Source organism: Lepidochelys olivacea (genome assembly GCF_965140295.1).
Source record: "Lepidochelys olivacea isolate rLepOli2 genome assembly, chromosome: 2".
NCBI lineage: Eukaryota > Metazoa > Chordata > Testudines > Cheloniidae > Lepidochelys > Lepidochelys olivacea.
The window spans coordinates 41,748,233-41,774,538 of record NC_140412.1 but is presented as its reverse complement, the minus strand read 5'-3'; the positions used below and the strand labels follow the sequence as shown (position 1 = coordinate 41,774,538).

Here is a 26,306-nt window from a genome sequence, read left to right as displayed (position 1 = left end):
AAGCCGATCAACCAACCAAATTGGGAAGATAGATGATGCCATAGTTGCCATTGTGGAGGATAATGCTATGACAGGAACTGTTCATGAGAGAACAGTGGCAGAGGGAAATGGAATCACCAGAAACATACATAACTTCAAATTTATGTGGCTTAGTGTTGTGGCATGACATACTGTTTGAAATAAATGTTGTAAGCAAGAGACTCCAAAGTGTTATCTGGAGCAATGGAACAACTGAATAAAGCAAAGTCATACCTACAGTCTTACCGGTCAGATGAGGGATTTCAGAACGTTCTGAAGAGTGCACAGAAGTTGGCAGAGGAACTTCACACTGAAGCTATTTTCCCACCCATTCAAGTCTACAAGAGTCACTGAAGAAGTAGATGACAGTTTGATTACGAGGCACGGATAATCCCATAAGAGACTCCAAACAACAATTCAAAATTGAATTCTTTAACCAGATGCTAGATTGTGCAATGCAGTCAGTTGAACGTTTCATGCAGCTCAAGGAACACAGCAGTATATTTGGTATGTTGTATGATATTCCAAAACTCCTCACGCTATCCGAAGAAGACCTACACTAGAGACAATGCAGGGCACTAGAGACAGTGTTGACACATGATGACATGCACGATATTGATGCGAGTGATTTAGGTGATGAACTGAAAGCCTTCTCAAGATACATTTCAGCAGGATCAACTCCAAAGGCTCTTAGAATCATAGAATATCAGGGTTGGAAGGGACCTCAGGAGGTCTAGTCCAAACCCCTGCTCAAAGCAGGACCAATCCCCAATTAAATCATCCCAGCCAGGGCTTTGTCAAGCCTGACCTTAAAAATATCTAAGGAAGGAGATTCCACCACCTCCCTAGGTAACGCATTCCAATGTTTCACCACCCTCCTAGTGAAAAAGTTTTTCCTAATATCCAACCTAAACCTCCCCCACTGTAACTTGAGATCATTACTCCTTGTCCTGTCATCTTCTACCACTGAGAATAGTCTAGAACCATCCTCTTTGGAACTACCTCTCAGGTAGTTGAAAGCAGCTATCAAATTCCCCCTCATTCTTCTCTTCTGCAGGCTAAACAATCCCAGTTCCCTCAGCCTCTCCTCATAAGTCATGTGTTCCAGACCCCTAATCATTTTTGTTGCCCTTCACTGGACTCTCTCTCTAATTTTTCCACATGCTTCTTGTAGTGTGGGGCCCAAAACTGGACACAGTACTCCAGATGAGGCCTCACCAATGTCGAATACAGGGGAATGATCACGTCCCTCGATCTGCTGGCTATGCCCCTACTTATACATCCCAAAATGCCATTGGCCTTCTTGGCAACAAGGGCACACTGTTGACTCATATCCAGCTTCTCGTCCACTGTCAACCCCTAGGTCCTTTTCCGCAGAACTGCTGCCTAGCCATTCGGTCCCTAGTCTGTAGCAGTGCATTGGATTCTTCTGTCGTAAGTGCAGGACCCTGCACTTATCCTTGTTGAACCTCATCAGATTTCTTTTGGCCCAATCCTCCAATTTGTCTAGGTCCCTCTGTATCCTATCCCTACCTGCCACCGTATCTACCACTCCTCCTAGTTTAGTATCATCCGCAAATTTGCTGAGAGTACAATCCACACCATCCTCCAGATCATTCATGAAGATATTGAACAAAACCGGCCCCAGGACCGACCCCTGGGGCACTCCACTTGATCCCGGCTGCCAACTAGACATGGAGCCATTGATCACTACCCGTTGAGCCCGACAATCTAGCCAACTTTCTACCCACCTTATAGTGCATTCATCCAGCCCATACTTCTTTAACTTGCTGACAAGAATACTGTGGGAGACCGTGTCAAAAGCTTTGCTAAAGTCAAGAAACAATACATCCACTGCTTTCCCTTCATCCACAGAACCAGTAATTTCATCATAGAAGGTGATTAGATTAGTCAGGCATGACCTTCCCTTGCTGAATCCATGCTGACTGTTCTTGATCACTTTCCTCTCGTGTAAGTGCTTCAGGATTGATTCCTTGAGGACCTGCTCCATGATTTTTCCGGGGACTGAGGTGAGGCTGACTAGCCTGTAGTTCCCAGGATCCTCCTCCTTCCCTTTTTTAAAGATGGGCACTACATTAGCCTTTTTCCAGTCGTCTGGGACTTCCCCCGATCGCCATGAGTTTTCAAAGATAATGGCCAATGGCTCTGTAATCACAGCCGCCAACTCCTTTAGCACTCTCAGATGCAACGTATCCGGCCCCATGGACTTGTGCATGTCCAGCTTTTCTAAATAGTGCCTAACCACTTCTTTCTCCACAGAGGGCTGGCCACCTACTCCCCATGCTGTGTTGCCCAGCGCAGCAGTCTGGGAGCTGACCTTGTTCATGAAGACAGAGGCAAAAAAAGCATTGAATACATTAGCTTTTTCCACATCCTCTGTCACTAGGTTGCCTCCCTCATTCGGTAAGGGGCCCACACTTTCCTTGGCTTTCTTCTTGTTGCCAACATACCTGAAGAAACCCTTCTTGTTACTCTTAACATCTCTTGCTCGCTGCAGCTCCAGGTGCGATTTGGCCCTCCTGATTTCATTCCTACATGCCCGAGCAATATTTTTATACTCTTCCCTGGTCATATGTCCAATCTTCCACTTCTTGTAAGCTTCTTTTTTATGCTTAAGATCCGCAAGGATTTCACTGTTAAGCCAAGCTGGTCGCCTGCCATATTTACTATTCTTTCGACACATCGGGATGGTTTGGCCCTGTAACCTCAATAGGGATTCTTTGAAATACAGCCAGCTCTCCTGGACTCCTTTCCCCTTCATGTTAGTCCCCCAGGGGATCCTACCCATCAGCTCTCTGAGGGAGTCGAAGTCTGCTTTTCTGAAGTCCAGGGTCCGTATTCTGCTGCTTACCTTTCTTCCCTGTGTCAGGATCCTGAACTCGACCAACTCATGGTCACTGCCTCCCAGATTCCCATCCACTTTTGCTTCCCCTACTAATTCTTCCTGGTTTGTGAGCAGCAGGTCAAGAAAAGCTCTCCCCCTAGTTGGATCCTCCAGCACTTGCACCAGGAAATTGTCCCTTACATTTTCCAAAAACTTCCTGGATTGTCTGTGCACCGCTGTATTGCTCTCCGAGCAGATATCAGGAAAATTAAAGTCACCCATGAGAACCAGGGCGTGCGATCTAGTAGCTTCTGCGAGTTGCCGGAAGAAATCCTCATCCACCTCATCCTCCTGGTCTGGTGGTCTATAGCAGACTCCCACCACTACATCACTCTTGTTGCTCACACTTCTAAACTTAATCCAGAGACACTCAGGTTTTTCTGCAGTTTCATACCAGAGCTCTGAGCAGTCATACTGCTCCCTTACATATGGTGCTACTCCCCCACCTTTTCTGCCTTGCCTGTCATTCCTGAACAGTTTATAACCATCCATGACAGTACTCCAGTCATGTGAGTTAAGTAAAGAAACAGATTGATAGAGCCAGAAGAGTTCCCAGAAGTTACCTACTACAGGACAGGCCTAACAAAGAAAATAACAGAACACCACTAGCCATCACCTTCAGCCCCCAACTAAAACCCCTCCAACGCATTATTAAGGATCTACAACCTATCCTAAAGGATGACCCAACACTCTCACAAATCTTGGGAGACAGGCCAGTCCTTGCCTACAGACAGCCCCGCAACCTGAAGCAAATACTCACCAACAACCACATACCACACAACAGAACCACTAACCCAGAAACTTATCCTTGCAACAAAGCCCGTTGCCAATTGTGCCCATATATCTATTCAGGGGACACCATCACAGGGCCTAATAACATCAGCCACACTATCAGAGGCTCGTATACCTGCACATCCACCAATGTGATATATGCCATCATGTGCCAGCAATGCCCCTCTGCCATGTACATTGGTCAAACTGGACAATCTCTACGTAAAAGAATAAATGGACACAAATCAGATGTCAAGAATTATAACATTCATAAACCAGTCGGAGAACACTTCAATCTCTCTGGTCACGCAATCACAGACATGAAGGTCGCTATCTTAAAACAAAAAAACTTCAAATCCAGACTCCAGCGAGAAACTGCTGAATTGGAATTCATTTGCAAATTGGATACTATTAATTTAGGTTTAAATAGAGACTGGGAGTGGCTAAGTCATTATGCAAGGTAGCCTGTTTCCTCTTGTTTTTTCCTACCCCCCCCCCCCGATGTTCTGGTTTAACTTGGATTTAAACTTGGAGAGTGGTCAGTTTGGATGAGCTATTACCAGCAGGAGAGTGAGTTTGTGTGTGTATGGGGGTGGGGGGGATGTGAGAGAACCTGGATTTGTACTGGAAATGGCCCACCTTAATTATGCACATTGTAGGGAGAATGGTCACTTTGGATGAGCTATTACCAGCAGGATAGTGAGTTTGTGTGTGTGGTATTTGGGAGGGGGGTGAGGGGGTGAGAGAACCTGGATTTGTGCAGGAAATGGCCCAACCTTATTATCATGCACATTGTGTAAAGAGTTGTCACTTTGGATGGGCTATCACCAGCAGGAGAGTGAATTTGTGTGGGGGGGTGGAGGGTGAGAAAACCTGGATTTGTGCTGGAAATGGCCCACCTGATGATCACTTTAGATAAACTATTACCAGCAGGACAGTGGGGTGGGAGGAGGTATTTTTTCATATTCTCTGTGTATAAATAAAGTCTGCTGCAGTTTCCACGGCATGCATCCGATGAAGTGAGCTGTAGCTCACGAAAGCTCATGCTCAAATAAATTGGTTAGTCTCTAAGGTGCCACAAGTACTCCTTTTCTTTTTGCGAATACAGACTGACACGGCTGTTACTCTGAAACCCACCAAGTCTGTTATTCCAATCACGTCATAATTCCTTGACTTCACCAGGACCTCCAGTTCTACCTGCTTGTTTCCAAGGCTTTGTGCATTTGTATATAGGCACTTGAGATAACCTGCTGATCGCCCCTCATTCTCAGTATGAGGTAGGAGCCCTCCCCTCACAGACGTTCCTGCCTGTGCTTCCTCCCGGTATCCCGCTTGCCCACTTACCTCCGGGCTTTGGTCTCCTACCCCCGGTAAACCTAGTTTAAAGCCCTCCTCAGTAGGTTAGCCAGCCTGCTCGCAAAGATGCTCTTCCCTCTCTTTGTAAGATGGAGCCCGTCTCTGCCCAGCACTCCTCCTTCATGGAACACCATCCCATAGTCAAAGAATCCAAAGCCTTCTCTCCGACACCACTTGCGTAGCCATTAGTTGACTTCCACGATTCGACGGTCCCGGCCCCAGTCTTTTCCTTCCACGGGGAGGATGGACGAGAACACCACTTCTAACACTTCCTGTAACAGTTGCCAGTGGAGAATGCAGCTACTCCAAGATGAAGTTAATAAAAACACATCTACGCTCCACAATGACATAGGAGAGGCTGGTCGGCCTTGCAACCATCTCAGTAGAGCATGAGCTGGCCCAGACTGTGGACCTTCAGGAAGCAGTTCAAATCTTTGTAACCAAGAAGGCACGGAAAGCACCACTTTGATTATTCAAACAGATAAAAATGCCAGTGTTTACTATGCAGACAAGAAAAGCTACATTTGCTGTTCAGGCATTTGAAAGTTAAGTGTTACTTAAAATTTGTGAAAAGGCATTTAAGTTGTTAGTTCTCCTTTATTGGGGTAGGTAGCAGAGCAGTACCATGAGAGGAGTAGAACAGGAAGAAGGCAGAACTGAGACCTTTCAAAGTTTTGGCTCAAGCAAGGGGGCATGGGGCTGTCATTTGAGCTCCCCGCCTCAGGTGCCAAAATGTTGTAGGCCGGCCCTGATCCAGTAGCTTCTATTGGCGTTGATCTGTAACTCAGAAGGGCAAAGAATGGATTTTCCTGATGTAAGATTTTCTTGGCTGTCTGTACAGCTCTCTCAGCCTCTTGTGGGTAATGTGGGCTACTAGTAAAATGATTAAAATTATATTTGTTTGGAATGACTTACATTTTGCTGCAGTGAATTTTCCATCACTAGTTGTTCTGAAATACCAGAGTGAGCAAAAGTGCACTTCAGTTTCTTGATAACACTGTGCCATGTTATGTCTTTCAAGTACATTATTTCTATATACCTGCAAGACTAGTCCATGATGACTAGATAACGATGTCCTCTGAATTCACAAATCTGTAGTTAGCCTCTTCCAAGCTCTCTCTGGTAGTGGTGGTGTTAAAGATTCTTTGTGTTGATCTTTTAGCCCTGCAACATTCACACATATATACTTCATTCTTTGTCCTTGATGATACCCAGCCACTACACTGACTTGACTGGCCTGTTCACAGTATTTAGTTAATTCTTGATATCCTTCATGGATGAAATTTAGGATTTCTCCTCCCATTTCATTTAGAATTAGGCTCCAGTTGCCTTTAATCATGAGCCCATTTGACTCACGTAATTGTCCACACACTGCAAAATACTCTTGTAACTTCCTTAGTGTCATTTAGATACTTGGGCCAGCTGGCTATAATGTAATTTTGAACTTCATGAAGTTGCATGTCAGTTGATGTTGCTTTTTGTAGATGGAGTAGTCTCTTTTCTGACACTGGTCTCTATGCATCCACATATACTTTTGTCATCTTTGAGCACACGGGTAGTTGAGAGTGAATAAGGGCTCCATGGCAGTCTTCTACTACCACTTTTTTCTCAGGAACGTATTTAGCAATTGGGTTAAAGCACATTAACCTTATCAATAGATCTTGAGCTGAGTTTTTTAGTTGATGAGGGTTACAAGCATCTTATCAGTAAAAAGCCAGTTCAGTCCACATAGAGATTTGTCAAAGTTCTGACATGTCCACATGCTCGCCAGGCACTCCCTTTTTCTATCTGTGCATAGTGGGTGTTTTTTTTGTGTGCGTGTGTAAGTGTAAGCAAAATGCAGTTGGCTTTCACTGAGAGCCATGCTGTTGCAGTAGTACACCACCTAGGTCATAGATACATGCCTCTGCACTGACCATTGCGGGTTTGTTCACAACATAGTAGTTGAGAACTGGAGCTGTTGAGATAATTTATCTTACCTTTTTGAAGGCAGTGAAGTAATCTTGGTCCCCATAGGCAAGATGAGTTGGACTTTAACAATTCATTCAGTAGTTCTGTCACTGAAGAATGGTCCTGTAGGTATTGACCAAGGTAATTTACCATCCCCAGGACACGTCTCCATTCTGGTACATTAACTGGTGCATTCAATTCTCAAATTGCTTTTACTTTTTCAGGACTAGGCCTGATTTTATTTTTTGTGTCTGTCCCAAAATCTCAATTTGGGGTAAGTTAAAAATCAGTTTTTTCCTTGGTTATTTTCAGTCCAGACTGAATGATTAGACTTAGGACTTTGAGGATTGTGTTGCATTCTTCCTTGGAACATCCATGTGTCAGAATATCATCCATGAAAACTACAACTCCACTTGTGTTCGTTAACAATTCCACCATTTTTCTTCGGAAAATTTCAGGAGAACTGGTAATCCCAAAAGGTAGTTTCAAAAGTAAAATCTCCCGAAAGATGTGATAAATGTAGTCAGTTTAGCACTTTCTTTGGCTAAAGGAATTTACCAGAATCTGCAAATCCATCTTAAAATATATTGTAGCTCCTTTTGCTCTGGGGAGAAAGTCATCCTGTGTTGGGAGGCTATATTTTTCTCACAACTGTTTCATTAAGTCTTCTAAGATCCACACAGATTCATTTTTCCCATTTTTATTTATAACTGGTACCATTGGGGCACACTGTGCTGTTGGCTCAAAGATTTTCTTGATTATGCCAATCATCTCTATTCTCTTTAACTCCATTTCCACTTTATGAAGTAATGGGATAGAAATCCTGTGACGGGTATGTACGCTATATAGTTCACCATTGTCTCTTAAGGTTTTTTGTACTGGATCTCCTTTCAAAAGTCCAATTTCAGTAAATATTCCATTGAGTTCTTTCACCTTTCGCACTAGGCCCAACATGGCTGTCACCCTGTGGATGAGAAGCTTGTTGGTCTGTGGTCCTTTGATCACATACACAGCTTTTTGTCTTTGTAAGTTGTATCTGTGGTGAACAGGTCCATGCAGTTGAGAATACCTCCCGGGCTAGTCAGAGCTGTCAGGTGACTTCAGCTGTGGGAGGAGTTGAAGGTGATTGTAAATCCCTTCTGAGATGACTCTGATATCAGTGCCTGAATCAATTTTAAAGTGAATTGTTTTGCTGTGAATACTAAATTTCATTCTCTAGGCAGGATCTTTGTCCTCACAAGTGCTAGATCCCAGAAGAATGGTTCTTGACTGTCTGTAATATGAGTCAATTCCCTGCCACTTTGGTGCTGCAAACAGCTTCAAAATATCCGTATTTTGTGCATTTATTACACCTTTCTCTTCAGGCTGAACATGCATCATCTCTTGGGATCTGACTTTTTCCACACCTTGTGTATGCATGGGGGAATTTTTCCCTTGGTATCTGGGAGTTCTCTCTCCTTGCCTCAGTGGCTTTTATGACAATGACTTTTAACACTCAAGTATCTGTTTATAGCATTGAAGCTAGCTTAAGGTTTTTTAACTTTCTCCTGCCTTTGGTTTGTGGTTTGACTGGTTCAGATTGCTTTGCTTTCTGTGTAGAGGTGGTGAGGGTTAGGTCTGTCTTCAGTTGTAGCTGCTGTGAAAGATTTTGATCTGTTCTCCCAGTAACCACCCTGTTTCTACTTTCGTGTTTTGCAATCCCCAAATCAGTTTCAGCCAATGTATGCGGCAGAGCTCTTATAAAAATATTCAACATTTCCCCTGGTTCTTGAATTCTCTGGTGAAAACGTGCTCTTTCATAAACACATTTCTCTGAGATATATAGTATGCATCAAACATAGCCAAAACCCTTTCATAGTCATCGTTGTGACTATCTTTGGTAAAGTCAAAGGGTTTAAAGATATGCTTTGTTTGCTTCTCCATCACATAAATTAAAGAAGATACCTGTATGTCTCCAGTTTCCTTGTGGAGTTTGTTTGCAATGTGAAACCTTGCAAAATACTGCTTCCAATCTGTCCACTGTGAAGGTTTGTCAAAGCTGAAGTTCTGTGGGGCATTGAAGAGTGGCATGTTGATGAGATCCTGCAACCTTTGTTGCTTTATTCTTGTTCCTTCTGTTTGCATCCTTTGTTGCTGTTTTCCTTCTATTTCAGTTCTCCTCTGGCACTAGTTTGCTTTTGAGACTGTCATGTTCCTGTACCAGCTATGGACTGGCTACAGAGCTTGTTTCTGAGTGACACACACACCAGATGTGTGCATAATAAGATGCTTTAATGCATAAACAAGGTAGTTTACAGTGCCTCTTAGTGGCTGAACAGTATAATACAGTTTAAGCATTCTGCTACACTGTCCGTAGCCACACGGGAGCTGGGCTGAACAATTTCCCCACAATATTGGTTTTCCAGTCACTTTGAGTCCCCTTGGCCTGCCATCAGAAGCATTTCTGCAGTTTGAACTGCACAGTGGGCTGCCTTGGTAGAAGCAGCAACCTGCTTTCTGTAGTCTACTCTTCATTTCTAAAGCACCTATATAGTGCCCATGTGTCATACAAGGATATAAACGCAATAAGAACCATCAAGGAGGACAGACAACGTCTCCCTCCTGCTCTTGGTCTAATCATTGGCTGCTTCCTGAACACAGCTGCATTTTTTCCTACTCTGGCTCTCTAGGGTATGCTGTGGCAAAGCGGTGAGTCTTACAGTGTGACCTGAAAATGGGAAGAACTGAATACTTCCTGATCTCCTCTGAGAGCTTTGGTCTGCGGTTGAGGAGATTTAACTTCCGGCTACCTCAGGTTTATATTGGGGCTCTGTTAAATCTAGTGTGCTAGACAGTTATTGCCTTTGCAGTGCCAGAAGGAGAGACCGTGACATAGCAGGGGTCTAGTCTATGGGCTATATAAACCAATATCAGGACTCTGAAGATGATCAGGGTATCAGTGCGAGTAGCAGATTACTGGCATACTGTGCTCTCTTGAGCACTCCCACAAAGCATACAGGCACAGCAATAGGATTCTGAAAGTAACTCCACTCTAGTTGTTAACATTGTCTGCTCTTTGCAAGGAAGACCATGGACCAGTTTTTAGCTGATGGACCTGCTGGCAAAATATTGATGCAATTATTTAGAAAAGGTGGATACAAAGTCTTTAAAACACGTTCTGGCTCAAACATTACATTGTGTTGTTAATGGTAGGTATTATCAATGGGAAATGCTGATTTGTAGTTGCACCTAATTCTGTGAGCAGTTTCACTGAAACTAACTGAACTTTACTAAGCAAGTACTCCAGTGTATGTAAGGCTGGCAGATTTGTGCCCAAACTGAATGGATTAAATAATCCTATCTGACCATGCAGAAGCAAAAGGGAGAGGTGAAGTTTACCTTATCGAAGGTTTTTGTTCTCCTTCATATTTTTACTAGACAAATTTTGTATTTTTTAGCATTATGGTTAGAATAAAACTGTAAGTAATACCTTTCTCTCCTGGTGGTGAGAGTGTGAGTCATGCTGCACAGTGTGATCCCTCAACATAATTGATAAATAAGCCCTGAAGGGATCTTGGCCAGGTCCCTTTGTCCAAAAGCCTGGGTAGACCTCAGGGTGGGAGGAGGGTGAAGGATTAGACCAGTGGTTCTCAAATTTTTGTAGTGGTGACCCCTTTCACATAGCTAGCCTCTGAGTGCGACCCCTACACCCCCTCCCCATGTAATAACTGCGCGACCCCCAGTTTGAGAACACCTGGATTAGACTTTGTGTATTTACTTCTAGGCATCTTTATGGCGTTTATCACTGTGGTGTCATTGTAAATGTGGGGAGTGATGCTGCTAGGACCACAGCTCTTTCAGGGAGATGGACAACCCTCAGGAGAAAGTTTAGTAATAGCCTGACCCTAAGAACCAGCCCTTTAATGCCAACTGGCAAAGGGGTTCCAAGAATATCCTGATTCTGGTATGTACATTCTGGTTCACCAAAGAATGCCATGTGAGGTCTTAAATGAAAACCAGGGTCACGCTGATAGTATTGCTGTGAAAGTATGAACAGATAATATATAAGAAGTTGCGTATTTATACTGAAAATATGCTCCTGAAGATTTTATCAAGGCAGAGTTAACGAACAGGCCTTCTGTTAGAAAAAAGATGTGTTTTTTCACCTGCCTCTCGGTCGACACGTAAATAAGCAGTGGAAGCCCCATGTACATACAAGCTCAACTGGTGGATGTGAAATCAACAGGGAGGCAGCACACTGGAGAGGGGGTTATCCTGACTGAGGTAGAGACCATGAACTTTGGGATATAAGTAGAAAGCAAGAAAAACAGTCCTTTATCCAGTAGTTGGGCAGTGCAATTACAGCTATGAAAACGGAATCGCAACCAGGCTTCGTTGAAATGCCACAAAGGACATTTGGGATGAGAAACTTCTTTAGGCAGGAGTTTAGCCTGTTAAGTTTAGTCTCTACAAGACTGTTCCGCTTTTGTTTTATATGTAACATTTTGTTTCCATTAGCCTTGAATCTTTGGTAATAAACTTATCCTTGTTTTCAGTATCAACAGATAAGTGCTATGATATTAAGCTAGGAGCTGATCCTGACCACTGGCAGCAGAACTGGTATTCCTTTCAGTGTTCGGGGAAGAAGGGGTTGGATATCACAGCGGAACATTTCAAAGGGTTTGGGGATTAGGGTGCACCTGTTTTTAACCTGCAAGACAAAGTAAGGGCTGGCATAGCCCAGAGGAGAGTGCTTTGGTGGCTAATACGCTGGTGGTGTCAGGGATCTGACACCCAGTTAAGCACAAGCAAGTCTCCCTCTCATCAGAGACGGGGGAGGAATAACAAGGTGACTCACAGTTCTGGGTACCTTAAGAATTGTCCCTCAAGATAACTTATAAATAAGCCCAGAATGGATCTTGTCCAGATCCCTTTGGCCAAGGCCTGGGAAGACCTCAGGGTGGAAGAAGGGTGAAGGACTAGGGTTTGTATATTTACTTCTAGGCATTTTTATGGCATTTGTCACTGTGGTGTCACTGTGAAGGGGTGGGGGAGTAACGCTCTGTGGAACAGAGCTCTTTCAGGGACAATCCTTGAAGAAACTTTAGTAATAGACATCTGGAAAAATGTACGCATCTGCTAATAGAATTTTTAGCAATAACCCAAGGACATTATTAAAATAGCGCTCCTAATTCTCTGCTGCTTGTGGTCACTGGTAGATCAAAAACCAGCCCATCTGAGCTTCACCTCTTTCCTTGCTTCTGTCTGAACATGCAGGATTGTTAAATCTGCTTGCGTTGGGCATAGATCTGCCAGCCTTATGCACATTGAATTGGACCTTACTATATAATTGCTCCAAATAATTTCCATGGAATGAGGCACCATTCGACATAGGAGGTGACAGAAGTGGGTCCTTTGTTAACATCACCATGTATTTGAAACATGTGACATTGTTTCCACATGTACTTTGCAATTTTCTGATGTCAACCTGCACTGAATGTTGCTTTTTAGCAGTTTGGGTACCTTTGGAAACCTGTTGTCATTCATGTGTACTTGCACACAAATATATCCTTTAAAATGTTCCATAAATTGCAAGAACATCACAGCACAAAGAATTATGTAAAATAAGCAGTTAGTCTAACCACAAATCTAATGATTTTAAATGTTCTATGGTGGTGGTCAGCCCTAAACTGATGGTTCTAACCTACATTAGACACCCTGATCATTAGAACTGTAATTATTTTAATAGAGACTATTTTAATTGATATTAAATTTGTACTTGTATTGACTTTTAAAACAAACCGCACCCTATTTCTTGTAATAGTAATTATTTAAAGTAGTTTGACTTAAAGCATACTCCTTTTCTTTATCCTCACTAAAGCTTTGATACATGTACTTTCTAAAACCTTAAAAGATTAAGAGTTTAATTTTATCATCTCATACAGTATACGTAATAAATTAAGCCACAGGCATGGAAACATGGTATTCTGAAAACAACATATGTAAGCTTGGTTTTTACTAATGTATAGAAATGGTAAAGCTCATCAGCTAATTTAATGGTACATTTCAAATCAAGTGTGTAAAATAGTTTCACTGTGTATCTGAATGGTGTTGCTTTGTGACACTTCAGTTAAGGCTGTCAGCTTTTATTATAAATTTTTACAGGAAAGTCCTAGGGTATGTCTACACTACGAAATTAGGTTGAATTTATAGAAGTCGGTTTTTTAGAAATCTGTTTTATATATTCGAGTGTGTGTGTCCCCACAGAAAATGCTCTAAGTGCATTAACTCAGCAGAGTGCTTCCACGGTACTGAGGCTAGAGTTGACTTCCGGAGCGTTGCACTGTGGGTAGCTATCCCACAGTTCCTGCAGTCTCCGCTGCCCACTGGAATTCTGGGTTGAGATCCCAATGCCTGATGGGGCTAAAACATTGTCGCGGGTGGTTCTGGGTACATATCGTCAGGCCCCCGTTCCCTCCCTCTCTCCATGAAAGCAAGGGCAGACAATCGTTTCGTGCCTTTTTTTTCCCTGAGTTACCTGTGCAGACGCCATACCACGGCAAGCATGGAGCCCGCTCAGCTCACTGTCACCGTATGTCTCCTGGGTGCTGGCAGACGCGGTACTGCATTGCTACACAGTAGCAGCAACCCATTGCCTTGTGGCAGCAGACAGTGCAATAGGACTGATAGCTGTCATCGTCATGTCCGAGGTGTTCCTGGCCACGTCGGCCAGGAGCGCCTGGGCAGACATGGGTGCAGGGACTAAATTTGGAGTGACTTGATCAAGTCATTCTCTTTAGTCCTGCAGTCAGTCCTATTGAACCATCTTACGGTGAGCAGGCAGGCGATATGGATTGCTAGCAGTCCTATTGCATCATCTTCTGCAGGGCAGGCAAGAGATGAGGATGGCTACGGTCGTATTGTACCATCTTCTGCCGAGCAGCCCTGAGATGTGGATGGCATGCAGTCCTTCTGCACCGTCTGCTGCCAGCCAAAGATAGATGGAGTGGATCAAAACAAGAAATAGACCAGACTTGTTTTGTACTCATTTGCTTCCCCCCCTGCCCCTGTCTAGGGGACTCATTCCTCTAGGTCACACTGCAGTCACTCACAGAGAAGGTGCAGCGAGGTAAATCTAGCCATGTATCAATCAGAGGCCAGACCAGCCTTGTTCCAATAAGAACAATTACTTAGGTGCACCATTTCTTATTGGAACCCTCCGTGAAGTCCTGCCTGAAATACTCTTTGATGTAAAGCCACCCCCTTTGTTGATTTTAATTCCCTGTAAGCCATGTTGTCAGTCGCCCCTCCCTCCGTCAGAGCAACGGCAGACAATCGTTCCGTGCCTTTTTTCTGTGCAGACGCCATACCAAGGCAAGCATGGAGGCCGCTCAGCTCACTTTGGCAGTTAGGAGCACATTAAACACCACACGCATTATCCAGCAGTATATGCAGCACAGAACCGGGCAGAGCGATACCGGGCGAGGAGGCAACGTCAGCGCGGTCGCGTGAGTGACCAGGACATGGACACAGATTTCTCTGAAAGCATGGGCCCTGCCAATGCATGCATCATGGTGCTAATGGGGCAGGTTCATGCTGTGGAACGCCGATTCTGGGCTCAGGAAACAAGCACAGACTGGTGGGACCGCATAGTGTTGCAGGTCTGGGACGATTCTCAGTGGCTGCGAAACTTTAGCATGCGTAAGGGCACTTCAATGGAACTTTGTGACTTGCTTTCCCCTGCCCTGAAGCGCATGAATACCAAGATGAGAGCAGCCCTCACAGTTGAGAAGCGAGTGGCGATAGCCCTGTGGAAGCTTGCAACGCCAGACAGCTACCGGTCAGTTGGGAGTCAATTTGGAGTGGGCAAACCTAGTGTGGGGGCTGCTGTGATGCAAGTAGCCCACGCAATCAAAGATCTGCTGATATGAAGGGTAGTGACCCTGGGAAATATGCAGGTCATAGTGGATGGCTTTGCTGCAATGGGATTCCCTAACTGTGGTGGGGCCATAGACAGAACCCATATCCCTATCTTGGCACCAGAGCACCAAGCCGGCGAGTACATAAACCGCAAGGGGTACTTTTCAATAGTGCTGCAAGCTCTGGTGGATCACAAGAGACATTTCGCCAATATCAACGTGGGATGGCCGGGAAAGATACATGACGCTCGCATCTTCAGGAACTCTGGTCTGTTTCAAAAGCTGCAGGAAGGGACTTTATTCCCAGACCAGAAAATAACTGTTGGGGATGTTGAAATGCCTATAGTTATCCTTGGGGACCCAGCCTACCCCTTAATGCCATGGCTCATGAAGCCGTACACAGGCAGCCTTGACAGTAGTCAGGAGCTGTTCAACTACAGGCTGAGCAAGTGCAGAATGGTGGTAGAATGTGCATTTGGATGTTTAAAGGCGCGCTGGCGCAGTTTACTGACTCGCTTAGACCTCAGCAAAACCAATATTCCCACTGTTATTACTGCTTGCTGTGCGCTCCACAATATCTGTGAGAGTAAGTGGGAGACGTTTATGGCGGGGTGGGAGGTTGAGGCAAATCGCCTGGCTGCTGGTTACGCACAGCCAGACACCAGGGCGGTTAGAAGAGCACAGGAGGGCGCGGTACGCATCAGAGAAGCTTTGAAAACCAGTTTCATGACTGGCCAGGCTACGGTGTGAAAGTTCTCTTTGTTTCTCCTTGATGAAACCCCCCGCCCCTTGGTTCACTCTACTTCACTGTAAGCTAAGCACCCTCCCCTCCTCCCTTCGATCACCGCTTGCAGAGGCAATAAAGTCATTGTTGCTTCACACTCATGCGTTCTTTATTCATTCATCACACAAATAGGGGAGATGGCTACCAAGGTAGCCCAGGAGGGGTGGTGGAGGAGGGAGGGAAAATGCCACACAGCACTTAAAGTTTACAACTTTAAAATTTATTGAATGCCAGCCTTCTTTTTTTTTGGGCAATCCTCTGTGGCGGAGTGGCTGGTTGGCCGGTGGCTCCCCCACCGCGTTCTTGGGCGTCTGGGTGTGGAGGCTATGGAACTTGGGGAGGAGGGCGGTTGGTTACACAGGGGCTGTAGTGGCAGTCTGTGCTCCAGCTGCCTTTGCTGCAGCTCAACCATACACTGGAACATACTGGTTTGATCCTCCAGCAGCCTCAGCATTGAATCCTGCCTCCTCTCGTCATGCTGCCGCCACATTTGAGCTTCAGCCCTGTCTTCAGCCCACCACTTACTCTCTTCAGCCTGCCACCTCTCCTCCCGGTCATTTTGTGCTTTCCTGCACTCTGACATTATTTGCCTCCACGCATTCGTCTGTGCTCTGTCAGTGTGGGAGGACAGCATGAGCTCAGAGAACATTTCATCACGAGTGCGTTTTTTTTTCTTTCTAATCTTCACTAGCCTCTGGGAAGGAGAAGATCCTGTGATCATTGAAACACATGCAGCTGGTGGAGAAAAAAAGAGGGACAGCGGTATTTAAAAAGACACATTGTATAAAACAGTGGCTGCACTCTTTTTTTCAGGGTAAACCTTGCTGTTAACATTACATACATAGTACATGTGCTTTCTTTACAAGCTCGCGTTTTGCCTCCCCCTCCCCGCCCCCCCCCTCCAGCGTGGCTACCCCCTCAACCCTTCCCCCTCCCCATGGCTCACAGCGGGGAACATTTCTGTTCAGCCACAGGCAAACAGCCCAGCAGGAATGGGCTCCTCTGAGTGTCCCCTGAAGAAAAGCACCCTATTTCAACCAGGTGACCATGAATGATATCTCACTCTCCTGAGGATAACACAGAGAGATAAAGAACGGATGTTGTTTGAACGCCAGCAAACATACACTGCAATGCTGCTTTGTACAATGATTCCCGAGTACATGTTACTGGCCTGGAGTGGTAAAGTGTCCTGCCATGAAGGACGCAATAAGGCTGCCCTCCCCAGAAACCTTTTGCAAAGGCTTTGGGAGTACATCCAGGAGAGCCGTGAATGCCAGGGCAAATTAATCCTTTCACATGCTTGCTTTTAAACCATGTATAGTATTTTAAAAGGTACACTCACCGGAGATCCCTTCTCTGCCTGCCGGGTCCAGGAGGCAGCCTTGGGTGGGTTCGGGGGGTACTGGCTCCAGGTCCAGGGTGAAAAACAGTTCCTGGCTGTCGGGAAAACCGGTTTCTCCGCTTGCTTGCTGTGAGCTATCTACAACTTCATCATCATCATCTTCTTCGTCCCCAAAACCTGCTTCTGTGTTGCCTCCATCTCCATTGAAGGAGTCAAACAACACGGCTGGGGTAGTGGTGGCTGAACCCCCTAAAATGGCATGCAGCTCATCATAGAAGTGGCATGTTTGGGGCTCTGACCCGGAGCGGCCGTTCGCCTCTCTGGTTTTCTGGTAGGCTTGCCTCAGTTCCTTAAGCTTTGGGTCCCTGTTATGGCCTCTGTCCTTCATGCCCTGGGAGATTTTGACAAGGTTTTGGCATTTCTGGAACGGAGTTCTGATAGCACGGATTCCTCTCCCCATACAGCGATCAGATCCCGTACCTCCCGTTCAGTCCATGCTGGAGCTCTTTTGCGATTCTGGGACTCCATCATGGTCACCTCTGCTGATGAGCTCTGCATGGTCACCTGCAGCTTGCCACGCTGGCCAAACAGGAAATGAGATTCAGTTCGAGGTTCTTTTCCTGTCTACCTGGCCAGCGCATCTGAGTTGAGAGTGCTGTCCAGAGCGGTCACAATGGAGCACTCTGGGATAGTTCCCGGAGGCCAATACCGTCAAATTGTGTCCACAGTACCCCAAATTCGACCCGGCAAGGCCGATTTAAGCGCTAATCCACTTTGTCAGGGGTGGAGTAAGGAAATCGATTTTAAGAGCCCTTTAAGTCGAAATGAAGGGCTTCATCGTGTGGACGGGTGCAGGTTTACATCGATTTAACGCTGCTAAATTCGACCTAAAGTCCTAGTGTAGACCAGGGCCTATAGGGTATAATAGGGATGAAAATAGATAGAATTTACTCTTAAAAACCTTTAAATCAAATAGAAAATAGATTTTTTTTTTAGTCATCCTATAGAATTCTAAAGTAGGGATGTAATTATCTATTGAATTCATTGCACGACTTTAAAAAAAACCCTATAAAACACCTGGGTTTTTTTCTGTTAAATTCTAATGGATTTTTATACTTCAAGGTTTATAGCTGTTCAAGAAGAATTGACTCCATATTTAAACATGGAGTTCTTGAGTTATAAAATTGGGGGCAAATATAAAAGTTTGGCTGTGTAAGGGATTTGAGGGAGATGGAAGGGAGGTTGTTGCAATTGTAGTTTATAAAATAAATTTTAAGTCATTAGTTCTTAAAATACGCTGATCACCTAACTGCCTCATCCTTAAAGGGAGTACTGCTTACACATGCCAAAGCTGAGTTTATTATTATAACTATTATTTATACAGAACTATCAATGCCCACAGTGCTATATAAATAAAACATTCATTATGCTTTTAACATGCAAACACTTCTCACAGGCCACGTTTTAATTAATGCACAAATAGAATATCTAGCTGCGAACTCACTTGTGAACTAATTTTTGCCACAGACCAGTCAAACCTTCTATAACAGTTGACATTTTCCCCCACCGGAGTTCTACCCCTATCAATTGTGCACCCACCAAGCTCTTATTCTGAAACTTGTCTCCCAGGCCTTTTCTGTACTGGGTTTTCAATTACTGGTGTAGCTGCACCACTAGAAAGCCCTAGTGTGGATATGTATTGCATATGTATGGCTTACCTTGCCAGTGCAAATCGCACTGTGGTGGTAAGGAACTGGTAATGGTAAAATCCCAGTGTGGACAACAGGAAAGGTAACATTAGTCAAAGTGATAGGCTGAATTTCTTTTGAGTCTCATTGTGTTTCTGCTTTCTGTCTCATTACTGTGCATAAAAATATGGCCCTCTGGTCTTATTTCACATATTAATTCAGTCTTTAACTGTATCACCTGTATAACATGCCTTATCAGTGACCTCATTCTAGCTGAGAATAATGCTGTTCAACATACAAATATCTCTCGCCCCATACCTGCCTTCTGTACATGGAGACCTTGATGCTATCTGTAGTCTTGTTGCAACACAATATTTTTCTCCCAGGTTGACCTGTTGATCTTGTGTTATCGGTCAGCCTTCAAATAACCTTTTCGTCATAGGGAGCATGTGGGACTACCAAGTGGGGGCATTGCTTGAGCTTTCACACTAATCGGGAGGTGTTGAAAAAGAGCTGACTACACAGTACTGCTGCCATAGAGCTCAAATTTACCTGAATGAGGCGTAGTAGCCCACATGGAAGGAGACCTACAGAAGTCCATCCTGAGGCTTTATAGTCAAAACAGAAGGGAAAAATGTCATCTGAGAAGAAATTATCCTGACTCATTCTGTGGCATTCACATTAGATTCAACTCTTCAAAAAATCATCTATTTTATACATATTGACGCTTATTGTAGCTTGTTCTGTTATTTCCATAGAATCTGAAATTTCTATTGACTGAAACTTGTAGACAAGCTTGGACCTGATGAGTAGCACCTGCTGCTGTTGAACTTGGCTAGCTAATGGTTCATGGCTCTAGCAGATGTTCCTGCTCTTTAAACAAGTAGGAACTTTATTGGTAGTTTCCTTTTTCCCACCTCCCCACCCTCTCTTTCCTTCAGAGGAACAAATTCCAGCCCAGCTGAATTCTGGAAATATGCCATTTGGGTTTGAACAAAATATGGACTTGACACGTATCCAATTTCATAACTGTGACAGAGGTTCTCTGATATCAGAGAGTCTAACATGACAGAAGTGTCCTCGGTCTGAGTCTTCATTCCAGTTACAAATTGATTCTACTTTTTGTTTTGTTTTCAGTACAAGTTCAGTAGTGAAGAAATTATATTCAGGAAATTTTATTGTAACTGTTTATAAGTCTGTCTTCAGCAGCCAATAAGGGTTAGACTATCTAACAAAGTACAAGACCCCACAGTTGTAGTCTTGAAGTACATACCATGGCATGAAATCTTTTAAGTTTCTGCATTATTTTATTTATTTATTTATTTATTTTTGGGTAAGGTTTCTTTGTTTTTCATCAGGTTTCTTATCAACACACTTCTAGCTCCTTTTGGGTCTCTGAGTAACTACAGGTTTCAGAGTAACAGCCGTGTTAGTCTGTGTTCGCAAAAAGAAAAGGAGTACTTGTGGCATCTTAGAGACTAACCAATTTATTTGAGCATAAGCTTTCGGAGCTCACGAAAGCTTATGCTCGAATAAATTGGTTAGTCTCTAAGATGCCACAAGTACTCCTTTTCTTTTTGAGTAACTACAGTAGAATCTCAGAGTTACGAACACCTCGGGAATGGAGGTTGTTCCTAACTCTGAAATGTTAGTAACTCTGAACAAAACATTATGGCTGTTCTTTCAAAAGTTTACAACTGAACAGTAACTGAATACAGCTTTGAAACTTTACTATGCAGAAGCAAAATGCCAGTTTTAACCAATTTACCGATAATTTAAATGAAATAATCACAGAAAGTTTTCTTACCTTGTCAAATCTTTTTTTAAACTTTCCCTTTATTTTTTAGTCATTTATGCTTAATACAGTGCTGTACTCTAGACTTTTTTTTGTCCCTGCTGCCTGATTGTGTACTCCCAGTTCCAAATTAGGTGTGTGGTTGATCAGTCAGTTCGTAACTGGTGTTCATAACTCTGAGGTTCTACTGTACTTTCATTGTGTTTGCGATAAGGATATTGTGTGAAATAGCATATTGTTAAGTAAATTCTTCTGCAGGCAATGAATCAGTTAATTTTAGATTTAGCTAGACTTCTGCAAGAAGCAGGAAATTTTATAATGAAAATAGTGATCAAAACATTAGTTAAGAAATTCTATGAAAGAATAAAAACACATCTCTCAAGGAGTTGAAAATATATTTCTGTAGCACTTATTTCCAATCTGTTGTACCATCTGATGATCTTAAGCATTACAAACATTTCATGGACATTCTAAATAAAGGTTTCAGAGTAACAGCTGTGTTAGTCTGTATTCGCAAAAAGAAAAGGAGTACTTGTGGCACCTTAGAGACTAACCAATTTATTTATTTGAGCATGAAAGCTCATGCTCAAATAAATTGGTTAGTCTCTAAGGTGCCACAAGTACTCCTTTTCTTTATTCTAAATAAAGAAACTTCTCACAAACAGCTGACAAAAAAAGAGAAATTCCTCAGACACGGGGCTAAATTCTGGTCTAAGTAACAACAAGGAGTTACGCTGGTGTAAATCCAGATTAATTGACAGAACAGTTTGGTTCATTTAATGCCTCGGGGAAGAACTGGGCTAATTAAAATGTAAATAGAAGAGTATTCAAAACTGTTGTGTACAAGAAGAGGTTTACATTGAAGTCCTCTGAGTGAAGTTCTTTTGTAAAGAACGATTTCATTTATAAGTAGAGACTTACTCCAACTGCAGTTGCAAATTGCACATTGCAATGCTTCAGAATAATTTGATGCTTTCCAGTTTTTTTATTTTAAAACAATGCAGCAGATAATAAAAATACTCTAACTTCTTTTGTCCACGATCTTAAAGTGCCTTTCAAATGTAAGATTTTATTCATTAACAGCAGTTTTCCTATGAAGTAGAAAGTGTGTTGTTATCTGATTGTATGGATGAGGAAACTGAGGTATAGTGAATAGGTGCTATCAGTGTGAGATTTATTCTTTGCAAACCTTGCTCTGACTTTGACAGTCTGCCATCACTGGCATTCTCTAAACTTCCCAAAGTTCTGTCCATTCTCCTTTGGGTTAGTTATAAGGCCAAAAAAACAAAGAAACCCCAAACCTAAAACAGCCCTCCAGTTTTCTCTTCACTAAGATGTGCATGTTACATTGAATTGTCCTGTCTTCTGAGGTATGAAGACATCACTATAGTTATAATTCTTATTGTGTTCAGATGTGCCAGAAACTAAAATACTGGTCCAAAGAAGAGCTATCAGATTTAACTGGCTTCTCATAAGCTGTTAATTAAAGAGCCTGGGGAATGGCTCCCTAATCTTTCAAGAGATTTATAATGTTTTATTTATGCTTTTGTTTCTGCAGCCTGCTAACTTTCCCTACAAGGAAGAGATTATGGCAGTAAATCCGACTTGTCTAATTGTGATTATTCTACTCTTTATAAGCATCATTCTGGCTTTCAAGGTGAGCACGTGTATAAAGTTCATCTTCTATATATGGAATGTCTTTGGAATAGCCCTCCCCTTTCTCTGCAGAACAACAGTATTTTGTTGACTTAACAAGGCTGAATGACCAGTGGGACATACAACTAGCATGGATTTGACAGCAACCCAACAACCCCAAAGCAATAGTCTTTTTGGCTTTCAGTTTTCACCAGAACTGTACGACTTCAGATGCTTAATCTCTCCAAACAGAGAACCAGCTTTAGGGCAAATCGACACTTGAAGCGCTGCATTGGCACAGGCTCACTGATGTGGCTATGCCATTGTAGCACGTAAGTGAATATGCTCCTATGCCAATGGGAGAGCTGTTCCTGTCGGTGTAGTTAATCCACCTCCCCAAGAAGCTCTCTTGTCGACATAGCGCTGTGTACGTGGGGTGGGTCAGGTCGGTATAACGTCGCTTGGGATGTGGATTTTTCGCATCCCTGAGCAATGTAGTTATACAACTATAAGTCTGTAGTGCAGACCAGGCTTTAGACATCACAAAATGTAGGAGTTTCCCATCTAGCCAAGGGAAAGCATCCAGCACCATAGGTGTATTTATTAGAGCTGTGCTAATATCTGACTTTTTTTTTTCCCCTGTTTGCTGGCAGTTCTGAAAAATTGGGAGAAAAAATGGATTTAGAGTCAAATTAAACATACCATTCAACATGAAATGAAACATTTTGTTTCGATTCTGAGCTTTTTAAAAACCTCTAAATGAAGTTGAAAGAAATTTGGAAACAAAAGTTTCACATCTAAAGCTGACATTTCAAAAATGCCACAGTGAAACTTTTGATTTTTTTTTTTTTTTTTGGTGGAGGGTGGGAGCAGTTTAATTGAAACCGTTCACCAAAGAAAGTTTCAGCCGAAAGTTTCACCTGGCTCTAGTATTTATACATTAATGATTAAACATTAGTTTTGACATTTGAGTGTGCTACAGCAACAAAATACCACTGTATCCTGCATGAAGACCCAAGCCCAGATTCTCGCCTGCATTTGGGTTGCTCTGCACATTACTATTATTTAAAGCTGGCACACTCATCCAAGTATGGAGGGAATCTCTCATGGCATAGAATCATGGCTTCTAAAACACACTCTTCCCTTCAGCTGGCTTAGAGTGTGTGGCCATGGCTTCCTGGCAATCTCCAGCTGCCATGATGAACCCTATGGGAAAATCATTCAGACTGCTTTAACTTCCACTGGGGGGCTGGCTTGGTGTACTACTGAGCCAGGTGAGCACAAAGGTAGCAGAAAACCACCTTTGCAGCCCCTCTTCCTACGATGCACTGAGTGCTCTTCAGCTGCCTGGGCTCTAGTTTTCTTTTTTTGCAAATGAGGCAACAGAAAAGAGATTCTGCAAAATGTGCAAAAATTAGAATAAGCTGATCTCAGCACGAGGGAGTATTCCTGTAAGTTACATGTATACATCCCTGTGCCCTGATATGAAACTGTTCTCTATATCTTTGTACCCTAGGAGAACTCTAGGGAGGGTGACGAGAGAGCAAATGTGAAAAATCAGGACGGGGGAGAGGGGTAATAGGAGCCAATATAAGAAAAAGACCCAAAAATTGGGACTGTCCCTATAAAATCAGGACATCTGGTCACCCTAACTCTGGGGGCAGGGGTTTGACAGGACTTGCAGGAAGAGGTTTAATGAGATTTCTAATTGCTGAGTTCGCTAGCCCACAGGCATTTCTGGGTGTACTGCGAGGCGTGCAGAGCCTCTCTAAAGCATGGGAAGTTACTTTCATTAAAGATAAATTCACATTTTAATTATGTAGGCAATTTTGGGCCAACAGATCAAGCCCTTTTTCATGTCAAATGCGACTGAAATCTTGTAAAACCCAACCACTGGATCATATTAATCCTTGGCAGTCAGCACAGCTTTGCTTTGTGGCTTTGTGGTTATGGAGTGTTTGGCCACCCTTACTGTCTGAAAATGTGTATTTGTATTGTGCTCACAAAATAGATGTAAGTGCAGATTGTATTTGCATAGGCCCATGTGAAATGGCCCTTTCAGGGTACATCTTCACAGTGACTGGCTGCCCATTGCAGCGAATCTTAGAGCCCGGTTGACAAACTCAGGTTTGTGGGACTCACACTACACCACTGAAAATAGCTGTGTAGACATTTGGGCTTGGGCTCTGAAGCCTAGGGAACAGTATGGGCTTCAGAGCCTGAGCTCCAGCCTGAACCCCAATTACCACACAACTGTCTCTAGCACCATAGCTCAAACCCAGGTCAGTCAACCCAGGCTCTGAGACTTTCTGCCCTGGGCTGTGTATAGGTACCCATTGAGTCTGTTGTATTTCTTCCTATGGCACTGAAACAGCTAAGAAACAGGAATTGCTAATCTTTTATGCTGCCTAGTACCATGGTATTACTGTGATCTGTGTTGCTTAGCAAATAGAAATTAATGTGGGGGTTTATTAAAGTTTATAAGGATGGAATTTAATGAATTTTAGTGTTCTTGAAATGGAGATCATCAGGCAATGTGCAAGTTTCCACATTCAGGATAAAGGTGCGTGGGAAGAACTATCTTGCCATACCCATGTGACTTGACTCTTGCGCCTCTTGTGAGGAAAGGTTACCATTCCTACTGAATGGGTGTGCATGCATGTGTGCAGTTTGGTGTGTGATGTGTATAAATACCAGTAAGGATGGGCTAAATTGAGATCATTGAATTCCTTTGACATGGGTCTCCAGAGATGAGACTAATGTTTTGATTCACTATGCTGTCCAGTGACACTTCCTAAAGCTCTGTTTGAAAGCTCAGTCCAGGTTTTTTTTTCAGAGGGCAAGGGGGGGAAGAATTAGTAAATAGGTCAGTGACTCCGTATGATGATGTCAGCATAAATATTAAATGAGTTCTTAAGAACAAATCTAAAGGAAAGTTGCTGGACTTTCAGTGTACTTTGGGCAAAATGAATTTCCATTACTAATGCTGAGCTGGCCAAGAATGTGTGTGTCCAAATCTCTGGGCCAGTAAAATGCGCCAGCTGTTTATATTCTCAAATGAGTGTGGGTTAACATTCCAGTAGCCAATTGCTTGCTGTATGCTAGCTGGTGACCCCTTTAATTACGGCACTCCCATCAGCCTGAGAAACAGCTCCTGCTTTAAACAAGTAAAAATTAGCAGAGCTGACTTAAGTGATTAACACCCTACAGAATAGTATCAAACATATACTGTAATTTTAAGCACATATTTATTCACCAAGTCAAAACCAGCTTTGCTTAAAACTCCAAAAAACTTTGTCATCTGTGAAAAAGTAGAGTATTGTTTGACATTATGGAATCAAGAGAGGATATCTGTGAATTTGGATTTTGACAGCAGGAATTAAAAAATAGAGTTCCAAATGAATAGCCTGTACAGACAACACTTTTTTATAAACAAGAATAAGTGTTTAGAGGTCTATAAAATCACTTTTCCCCATACCATTTATGATCAGAGAATTATTTACCCTTTCCCACAATACAAAAAGTATGGGTCATGCAATGAAACTAATAGACAGCAGATTTGATACAAACAAAAGGGAGTACTTTTTCACACAAAGTACAGTTAACCTGTGGAACTCACTGTGATGGGATGTTGTGATGGCCAAAAGTATAACACCATTTTAAAAAAAACAAACAAACGAACAACCTAGATAAGTTCATGGAGGACCGGTCTATCAATGGCTATTAGCCAAGATGGTCAGGGATGCAAACCCATGCTCGGGGCAGCCCTAATCCTCTGACTGCCAGTGGGTGGGAGTGGAAGGTGGTGGATTACCCCAAGTTTGCCCTGTTCTCCACACACTCCCAGTAGCTCTGGTACTGGCCATTGTTGGAGACCATATACTGGGTTAGATGGATTATTGCTCTGAACCAGTATGTCAGCTCTTAAGTTTTTATAGCTTTACAAAACTCCTATTCTGTGTTCTGTATAGACTCTTATACAGCACTCATCACCATAGTATCTGAATTCTGAAACCATAAAACCTACAGTTAAACCATGCACAGCTACTGAAGTACTTAGTATTTAATCATCGGAAAGATCAAATTCCTCAGTATATACTTTGATATCTCTAGAGCATCTTTTGTTTTGCTTTATTTAAATAACAGGAGGCTGCTGCTTTACAA

The 26,306-nt window shown here is 43.2% G+C and overlaps 1 protein-coding gene across 1 annotated transcript in view; it reads left to right on the top strand.

Annotated features, from left to right (window-relative positions):
• LAPTM4B (lysosomal protein transmembrane 4 beta) overlaps window positions 1-26,306 on the top strand; it is a 125,970-nt gene that overhangs the window by 56,527 nt on the left and 43,137 nt on the right. Inside the window, exon 5 of the mRNA XM_084620090.1 lies at window positions 22,066-22,164. Within this exon, the coding sequence (XP_084476216.1) occupies window positions 22,066-22,164 (99 nt within the window). The remainder of the gene's footprint in view (window positions 1-22,065; window positions 22,165-26,306) is intronic.